At 36.5% G+C, this 10,054-nt stretch overlaps 1 protein-coding gene across 1 annotated transcript; it reads left to right on the plus strand.

Moving 5' to 3' along the window:
• Positions 1 to 1,395: 1,395 nt before the first annotated feature.
• On the plus strand, positions 1,396 to 9,235 carry LOC116004613 (protein POLLEN DEFECTIVE IN GUIDANCE 1). Its single transcript, XM_031244733.1, has 11 exons — positions 1,396 to 2,150; positions 3,392 to 3,543; positions 3,788 to 3,891; positions 5,238 to 5,326; positions 5,465 to 5,538; positions 6,303 to 6,453; positions 6,571 to 6,738; positions 7,382 to 7,479; positions 7,575 to 7,697; positions 7,912 to 7,977; positions 8,618 to 9,235. Exons 1-11 carry the CDS (start codon positions 1,490 to 1,492, stop codon positions 8,819 to 8,821), a joined length of 1,890 nt encoding a protein of 629 aa, XP_031100593.1. The 5' UTR covers positions 1,396 to 1,489; the 3' UTR covers positions 8,822 to 9,235.
• Positions 9,236 to 10,054: the final 819 nt, after the last annotated feature.

Below are 10,054 nucleotides of genomic sequence, written 5' to 3' on the forward strand. Positions count from 1 at the left end.
CATCACAGTCATCGTCCCCAACACTACGCCACGCCAGACAACGTCACCGACGATCAATGGCTCTCAGATCAAGTGGCCGTAAATTATCCTTCAATATTCTCACGGCCTCCGCCGACGACGACGGCGACGACCTTGACTGGTTATCCACTGCAGGCCCTGCTCTTTTCCGATCCAAATCTGATCCTCCCGACCGCCTCCGGTAGACGATGCTTTAAACCCTCCCTGCAGCCACACAAAAACCCGCAAAAAGAGGAAGAAGAATCAGAAGAAGGCGTTTGAATATTCTCCGATTTCCGAGAATTCGACCGTGGACGAACCTATACGCGGTGGCTCTCCTGTTGAGCCGTTAAATTTCGATAGCATGCGTTATAATGGCAGTTTTTTGCAGAGCAGTGTCGTAGTTTGTGAGGAAGTAGCGGCTACGGGGTCCCACAGGGAGGTGCCTGATAGTAATTGTACTGTGAGCTCAATATTAGGGCCGCAGTATAGCGAACTCCGGCAGAGGAGTACGGTTCTAACAAATGAAGATGATAACGAAGCAGACTGGAAATGGTGCTGAAGAGATGCTGCGCCGAAAGTGGAAGCTCCTGCACTCCTGCCAAAACATTTGGTTTTGTGTTTTTTGTCTTCAGTCTTCACCATATATCATATATTATTATTAATTATTTGTGGCAAGACAAAGTGGTTGATGGGAAAAATAAATAATAATAAAAAAAAAAGAAAGAGAGAGGAGGTGACAGTAGAAGAAAATGGTTTGGGTTCTCAAGAAAGAAAAAAAATTGGAATTATGGAAAAAGACAAGAAAAAGTGGAGAAATAAAATAAGTAGTAGAAGACAAAAAGGAAAATGACAAAAACTACACTTGTTTTATTTATTTCTGCAGAAAAGGTGGAAAAGCAAAAGTGACTTTTGCTTCTTTTCAACCATAAAACAAGGGAGAGCAAAGCAAGAGAAAAATATTCTTTTTCTCCTTCAATTCGGTCGGAGAGTACAAGATGCCAAAATAAACAATTGGAGATGCTACCCGGTTCAGAACTACAATACCCCTAGAGTTGGTTAGGAATTGAAATTTGTAGCTAAAGATGTAAATTGTAGTATAAGATCATTGTACCTAAAAATATATAAAAATATATATTTTTTATTGGGTAGCACGGCTGCTAGCCTGCTACCCCTGTGTAGTTCATAAAATGGGGGACACCCCCCCCCCCCACCCCCCCCCCAAAAAAAAAAAAAAAAAAAAGAAGAATGCTGATAATATAGATTTTAATTTAAAAGTTCATGGAATCGTAATCTAAATGATGTGAGTTCATAAATATACAAAAGAGTAAAGCATTAGTTTAGAATAATCATAAATCTCAAGGGTCTAGAAGCAATTATCGCTACTTTTAACTAAAACGTAACGGGTTAGGGAATAAAAAGCACTCCCAAAAACTCATCACAGTCATCGTCCCCAACACTACGCCACGCCAGACAACGTCACCGACGATCAATGGCTCTCAGATCAAGTGGCCGTAAATTATCCTTCAATATTCTCACGGCCTCCGCCGACGACGACGGCGACGACCTTGACTGGTTATCCACTGCAGGCCCTGCTCTTTTCCGATCCAAATCTGATCCTCCCCGACCGCCTCCGGTAGACGATGCTTTAAACCCTCCCTGCAGCCACACAAAAACCCGCAAAAAGAGGAAGAAGAATCAGAAGAAGGCGTTTGAATATTCTCCGATTTCCGAGAATTCGACCGTGGACGAACCTATACGCGGTGGCTCTCCTGTTGAGCCGTTAAATTTCGATAGCATGCGTTATAATGGCAGTTTTTTGCAGAGCAGTGTCGTAGTTTGTGAGGAAGTAGCGGCTACGGGGTCCCCAAGGGAGGTGCCTGATAGTAATTGTACTGTGAGCTCAATATTAGGGCCGCAGTATAGCGAACTCCGGCAGAGGAGTACGGTTCTAAGTGGAGCGTGCGAAGAGGGAGTGGCGTCATTTCCAGTTAGCAAGGAAAGCGAGAGCAATGGAGATGGCGGGAGCGCAGTGGAGAAAGTGGATCCTATGACGAGAGTGGAAATGATGAATGGGGATGGGGGTGTGGGGAGGAATTTGGAAAAGGAAGTCTCGTTGGACTGGAAGAGATTGATGGCTGAAGATCAGAACCGTAAGTTCTTGTATTGTTATATGCTGAGTTTCTTTCACATTCATCTGCTAATTGGTTGTTATATATTAGTATTTCTGAATTACAGTTCCTTATGTTGTTGAAATGATCTATAGTTGTGTGATTTAAATGTATTTCATTTATTTCCTTGTGTGGCATTTCCAACGAATTGCAACTGGACAAAGGATCCTGCATTATGCTTGGACAATTTGAGCTTTGCTAAGTGTTTCATGTGCATATTAGGCAAAGTGAAAAATTCCTTTGGTGGATTGCAAAATGAATATTAGGAACCTGTATTATTTTCACTTAATGTTTGGTATTATGTTGCTATGAGTTGGCCCATAGGCGTGCAACCACCAACTTATAGGTCAGGTTTCAACTCCGTGGAGGCCTCCCTGGGTACGCAACAAGGACAATTATCTCATGCCTGTGAGGATTGCTTGGGTCTAATGCCCTGATACATGTTTGCCAAAAAAATGTTTTCCTCTATGCAGCCTATGAATATTAGGACCATTTTGAACATATGGACCATGGTTGAATGAAAGTGGGGATAGAAATAAGTTCCTTGGAAAGTATATTATTTTAGAGTTCTCCAATTGTAAGGAGACCCCAAGTGATATAGAAATTTTCCATTCATTGTGTTTACAAATAATGGAAAACCCAATATAATTGATCCCTGTAACCTAAAGATAGTTTGAAAGTCTTGCTGATATCCTCTTATTCACTAATTTGAGAGTAGTTACCAAATTGTTAATATCATCTGAAGCTTTGGCATGTACAGTTAATATGCAAACATGACCAGTTATATAGAATGCTTCATGCAGACCAGTTATAACACAAAGGCATTGTCATGTTTGCAAATATTATTCTAGCCTGGTTTTTGGTTTTGTTTTAGATTGCTTGTTCAATTGTAGCAGATTGTGACCTGTACCAACTTTGCTACCTTTTGACGTATCTAGTAAGACTACGTTGTTTTTTTAACCCAAACAAAGTGCTGATCTCTGCTTTACAAGGGTTACCAACCATATGCCTACTCTTATACTTTAAGTGTTTATAATGCAACAGTAAATGTCTAAAGCACAGCACTCTTCTGCATGTTGTGGGTTTTCATTTTTATTCTTTCTGGATATGAATTGAATTAAACACAACTTGTCCAAAAAAAGAAAAGAAAAGAAAAGAAATATGGGTTAATAATTTGCCTTTGAATTTGCACCTCACTTGCTTTCCTCATTCACTTTATGCAGATGAGTTTCATGTGGAAAAGTCACCAATGAAGTTCTTAGCTGAAGAGATGTCTGCCGGAAATTCTTTAAAAAACACAATCTGCCTTGGTAATGAGAAAGAACGGGAGAGAGTTTATGACACTATATTCCACCTACCTTGGAGGTGTGAACTGGTATGCAAGTCAAATGATGCTAAGAAACAACTTAATATGAAAAGCTGTCATATAAAAGTTATCATAGTTTCTGTTTTGCTCTCAAACTTGTTTGCCCTAAACTGTCAAGGAAGGTTGAACTCAAGCAATATCTTTCTTGCATATAATTTATAGCCTGCACTTTCTGACCATCTTTTACCATGCTGTTTAGACATAACATCTGGATTTCTAATCTGTGTTACATGGCGTAAACATCACTTTGCAGCTCATAAATGTGGGGTTTTTTGTCTGCTTGGATTCGTTTCTCTCACTTCTAACTATTATGCCAACAAGGATCATCACGACCTTCTGGAAGATTTTGAAATCTAGGTTGGACTATTCTCTTTTGCTAATTCTTTATACTTTAAATTGTAATAAGCATGTTGATAACACTCCTTTAGCAAGTGTCTAATAAATGAAATTTTCTGGGTAAAAACATGGGCTTCTAGCTTCAACATCTGTAAAGAAAATAGGTTAATGCTTTGGTTCAATTTAAAAAGTCTGAACTCTGAGTTATTTTAAATTGAAGAAAACTATTGTTCCATGCCGTAAGTGTGTTTTTTGCCCCTGCTTGTTTTTGTATTCACTAGGCTAAACATGAAAGGGCTTATGCTTTCTAAAATCACTTGGCTGGAGATACCTGTGATATGCGAGACGTGAGTAGTCTAATATGTTTTGTGATGTTTAAAATGTTGCCTAATGAAGATATTCATGTAAATATGTGAGTTTAGGAGTTGTTTATTGGTTAACAACAATAAGAGTAATGTCTTTAGGGGGCATTTGGTTCAAGTAATCTGAGATTACCCTGGTAATGTGAGAAAGGAAATGCCATATCACCTTGTTTGGTTCAAGTAGTCTGAAAACCAACTGCTACATAGGAAATGGGGTAATATCCTAGGTAATCTCATTACCTTGCAAATCTTAGGTGTTCCAAGATTACTTTTCAATATTCCATATTTGCCCTCAATTCATTGCATTGCCAATATTTCTTGCTTTGTCCATGCCTTTTTTGTTTTAGTTTCTTTATTTTTAAAGCCAAATATTTACTTTTAGGATTAATCTCCTACAAAAAATATACAATTCTTTTCTCAAGTTAAAATTCACAATATTAGTGTCATCTTAATTTTGTGTTTTGATTCATAATAATTATTTTATAAGGTATTACTATTTTAAATTCCATAAATTTCAAACACATAGGCTAAGGGCATTTATGTAAATGATGTAATACAACCTAAAATATAACCTCCAACCAAAGTAAGTTAACATTACATTCCTACAACTTTAACCAAACACAAGGTAATCATACACTACCGTAAACTCGCATTACCTTCCTGGAGGTAATCCTATTACCTAGGGTAATTAATCTCACATTCCGTGAACCATCAAAGTGACAAGGAAAAGACTAGGTGGTTAAAGACTGTAAAGGCTAATGCTTATTCTGCTAAAAGGCTTTATACTATTTCTTTGCATCTGAAGTAGGGAGAGGCCTACCAATCTATTAAAAAAGAATGGATATCGAATGTACATATAGATTTACTTAGTCCATTAAAACTGGTTTGGTTATTCCAAGAGTCTATGTCCCTTTAGCACTTTTTTCCTGTCTTCTGGTGTCCCTATGATGACTCAGCATGCAGACATATTTAACTTGCAAAATAACCTGACCTTGCCTATGGCAGGCAGTTAAATAGGCCTTCCACTGCTGAGCTTTGTGATTTTGGCTGTTTTGTTGCACTGATTATTGGAGTGACCCTATTACAGCAAACAGGTATACATGGAGATTCAGCCTTGTGACATTTGTAATCTCTCATTATTCTTGGTAGTTTTCATGCCCACATCTGGGTATATTCACTTTCCCTCTCCCTTTCCTCTTTGTCTTATTTGCTTTATCTATTTACTTCCTCAGATATTAGCTTAATCTATCACATGATTCGTGGTCAAGGGACAATCAAGCTTTATGTGGTGTACAATGTGCTGGAGGTGAGGAAATTTTTACTATACCATTGCCCAAAGTTCTTGCACACTGTTCCTAATATAGGCTTAGTACCATATTCAATTGTGTTGCAGGATCAATGGATCATTAAACTGCATCATCAATATTGCCTATAGAAGAACCTTGAAGTGTTGTTCCTTGCCTTTTAGACATTCACATTAATATTTCCACATTGCATTTGCCATATGCTCCTTGACAACATAGAGGGACATCTCTACTTTTCTGCTTTCATTCACACCGATTTATCTTTTGGATAAAATATTCATTTACTAGCAGTTGCCTCCTCCGTTGTCAAACATATCTTGTTCCCTACATAACATAGGCTACTTTCTTCTTTTTATTGGTTGACTAGCAGTTTTTTTTTTTAAATGAATTCCAGCTGCTGTTCACTACTTATCAATTAATATTAATATCCATATGCTATAGGATGGTTAGTACATAATTATTACATTGAAGCTAAAGTGATCTTTCTGGTATCGTCAAGGATATGGATATTACTCTAATTCAAGTAGCTATTTAAAACAAACTTACATGGTCTTTTCTGATTCTTGTCATAGGACCTCAAATAGTAATTTCTTTTTTAGTCTTTGGATACCCCAAGTAAATTATTAGCTCATGACTGATGAACAACTACTATTAACTTTACTGTTTTTTCATTAATGACGACCACCTTTAGAAACAGTAGTTTATAGTTTGTAAACTTGACTGATTAGTTTAGATAATTACATAGTTATTTTGCTGTTGTTGACAGATATTTGATAAGCTTTTCCAAAGTTTTGGAGGAGACGTAATGCAAACACTATTTACTACTGCTGAAGATCTAGCAACTTGTTCACCAGAAAACATGCAACTCTGGCTGTGGAGATTCATCTCAGATGAAATCATAGCTGTGACAACATCAAATATCCTTTGTTTCTCAAAAATAAATAAATAAATAAATTTTTTGTGATTGATTTTGTATACACATTTGTGCTCAATTTTACCCCGAGTTATGACGTTTGTTCCTTAACTCTTCGTACTTATTCATTCCTTCATCTTGTTAGCTCAGGCCATTACTATGTCAACTTGCATAGTTGCTCACAACAATGCATTATTTGCATTGCTTGTGTCTAACAACTTCACGGAGATAAAAAGTAACGTGTTCAAACGATACAGTAAGGATAATGTTCACAATCTAGTATATTCTGGTAAGTCATCCCCAAAATCATTAAACATATCTGAAGTATTTTTGTGTTTTTAACATTACAGTAGACCTTCTGTTGTCAGTCACTAGCTCAGCCATTTTATGGATGGCTTTGTTACCTATTGGAAATGCTCAAAACTCTCTGCATTACCCCCTCATTGTAAAGAATTTCCAACTCATGTATATAAGAAATTTGACTCCAGTATTCATGCCAACTGCCACATTAGCTATGGCGTGTTTCTACTCCTATTAGGCTTGTCAACTGACAATGAGAACATGAATAGGATCAGTAAAACTCCTAGTAGGGCTGTGGAGAAAATCAGACATGAATGAGGGGAAGAATTAAGATTTAAATTTACCCTTTCACATGTCTGCCTTTTCCATATATTCAAAAGGCCATGGGCTCAATTCAATGGCTTCTATATCTTAAATATGTAGGTAATGATACTTGCCCTCAGTTATAAATTATTCAGCTTGAATAAGAAGATAACCTCTATGTTTGATATTACTCAGAAAATCTGTTGGTTCTGCCCTGCATTGTCAGTAGGATTACGCAATGCACTTTGCTGAATCAGGTTTAGATTCTTAGATATCTGCCTTGGAACCTGTGCAATACTTACTTTATTCTCTGGGGTTGTTCTGTCCAGATGCTGTTGAGCGGTTCCACATTTCTGCATTTCTATTGTTTGTTTTAGCTCAAAACATCCTGGAGGCTGAAGGACCTTGGCTTCAAAGTTTCCTTTATGTGAGTGGCTTGATATGTAGTTCCTTGCACATTTAAGTCAGGTGGCAGCCCTGCAACTTGGTGCAACTTACACTCATACCTTCTCTTGAATGCAGAATGCCCTTGTTGTGTACATATGTGAAATGATGATTGATATAATTAAACATTCTTTTATTGCGAAGTTCAACAACATAAAGCCCATGGCATTTTCAGAATTTCTTGAAGATCTTTGCAAGCAGGTACATGCATTATCAGTGTGATTGGTTGAGCGTTATTTATGATTTATCAAAAAAATTATATTGGTGGATTATGTATATTATATTATTTGTTTTGCCTAATTGTGATAAGAAATTGTTTCTATATTGTTCAATCTTCTAGCCATTGCAATACAGTATATGAGCATCTCTTTCCCAAAAGAAAAAAAAAAACACTTAGATTTATTCACTTTTGTAGACTTGGAACCAGCCGGAGAATGCAAAGAATAACCTTGTTTTCATTCCTCTAGCACCAGCTTGTGTGGTAAGTCCTTTTTCTCTCATCCATGGGCTGCATTGACATGCGTTCTAACTGTTATGTCCTATCTTTCCAATTATACATAGGCCCCCTGGGGTAAAACCTCTAATTACATATTATTCTTATTTATTTGATTGTGGATAATTCATAATCAATTTTAGTTACTTTTGCATTACTGGAATACATAAGCTAAATGGTCTTGTGTGGTCTATAACCCATGATCTTTTCCAAACCTGTAGATAATAATATAATATAATGTTCCAATTTACAAATTACAATTATGGTTTATGATCATGGATTGTGAATCCATAATCTAATCTAACTTATGGAGTATTGGCTTAAAATAATCTAAAGTTGTACTACGTTCCATAATCTATAATAATTACCAAACATGTCTAAAGTGGATCGTTTAATTCATGATCCCAATTATCTAATTAAATAAGCTTTACCAAATACCCTCAGTCTCAATATTCTAATCAAATATTACCATACTAGCACATATGTTGCTTTAGAACCAACCACATGTAGACTGTCAGTATTTTCATTCATACACAGAATCTCTTTTTTTTTTTTGAGTGGAAAAGCCTGCTTTAACTTTGTTGTACTCAAATTTGAAATCCCCAACTAAATTCTCATTAAATTTCAGGTAATTCGAGTGCTACGCCCAGTTTATGCTGCTCATCTGCCACATAATCCTCTTCCTTGGAGATTGTTTTGGATTCTTCTCCTGTCTGCCTTGACCTTTATCATGCTTTTGAGTCTCAAAATATTGGTTGGTATGGGATTGAAGAAGCATGCAAGGTGGTATATAAAGAGGTGCCAGCGAAGGAAAAAGCTTCATAGTGATTGATCTTTTTATTTTATATACTTTCACAAGAACTGATCTTAATCAACAAACAAGACGGGTCCCCTTAGGCGATGAGGATTGGGAAACCAAAAAAAAAGAAAAAAAAAAAAAAGAAGAAACACCTCGGTGTTGAGAGTTACTTGAAGTTCGCATTCTGATCAGAGTAGTATGGTAATATATAAGAGCTTGTGCTTAACCAACATGATAGTTGCATATGGAAGATTTTGATGCAAAGCCAAAGGCCAAATCTTGTATATGCTTCAAATTTTGAATCAACTGCGGTAGTTGTGAATATACATAATTGATAGAGAATACTACTGAGGGATGATAAAGGAGAATATTTTATGTTACTTTTTGTGCTCATTTGGTAATTTATAGTGCAATTTGGACAAGTTGATCCAGTTTTGCCACTTTTTACCTGTTGGGTTCATTACTTTCATACAACAAGCCTTCCTTCCGTTTTAATCTGTGTTTAGAATGGGTCAAAATAGATTCAATCATATACGTTTTTTTTTTGGGTGATACATTAGATTTTTCAGCCCATGTCTATACATTTCTGCATAATGGGTTTCATCACTTTTGGTCAGGCAAAGTCTCCTAATGACCTTGTAGATTTTCAGTGAGATTCAAACTTTGGCATTGCTGTTAGAGCAAGAGATTGGTCGAATCAACTGAGCTAGTTCCAAGAGATCATATATTACTTTCTTTTCAGAATATTTGAAACGAAAAGAAATTTGTAGCTCAATTCAAGGATGTTTGCTAACACTTTCCTCATCTTGGTAGCGCACACAACAATAATTGACAAGAATGATTCTCCTTCTCAGATTGTCACCTTTTGGTATGGTTTCATGACATGCCTCCCAACCAGAAAAACAAGCTTTTGGGAAGCACCAAACCCTACAACATTGCTTCCATGAGAATGAACCTAACTTAAGGTTGTAGTGCAATACAGGTAAGCTTCAAAATCTTTGCCAAATTGGTAAAGATTTTGAGGCTAGGAAGAAATAAGAAACACATTACTTGTTGGGCAAACAATTGTTCCCTTTTTTTTTTTTTTTCATGCTCATTTTATTTGCATTTCATATTCATATCAAGCGTGCTGCATATATATGTTGGAAATGTGAGTTCTCGAGTGATCAGTGTTATGGGGCTAGATTTTGCTATAAGTTATAAGATTTCTAGACATGTTAAAAATGACTTTTTTTTTTTTTTTTTTTTTTTTTTTTTTTTTTTTAA

Source organism: Ipomoea triloba, chromosome 14 (genome assembly GCF_003576645.1).
Source record: "Ipomoea triloba cultivar NCNSP0323 chromosome 14, ASM357664v1".
In the NCBI taxonomy this organism is placed as follows: domain Eukaryota; kingdom Viridiplantae; phylum Streptophyta; class Magnoliopsida; order Solanales; family Convolvulaceae; genus Ipomoea; species Ipomoea triloba.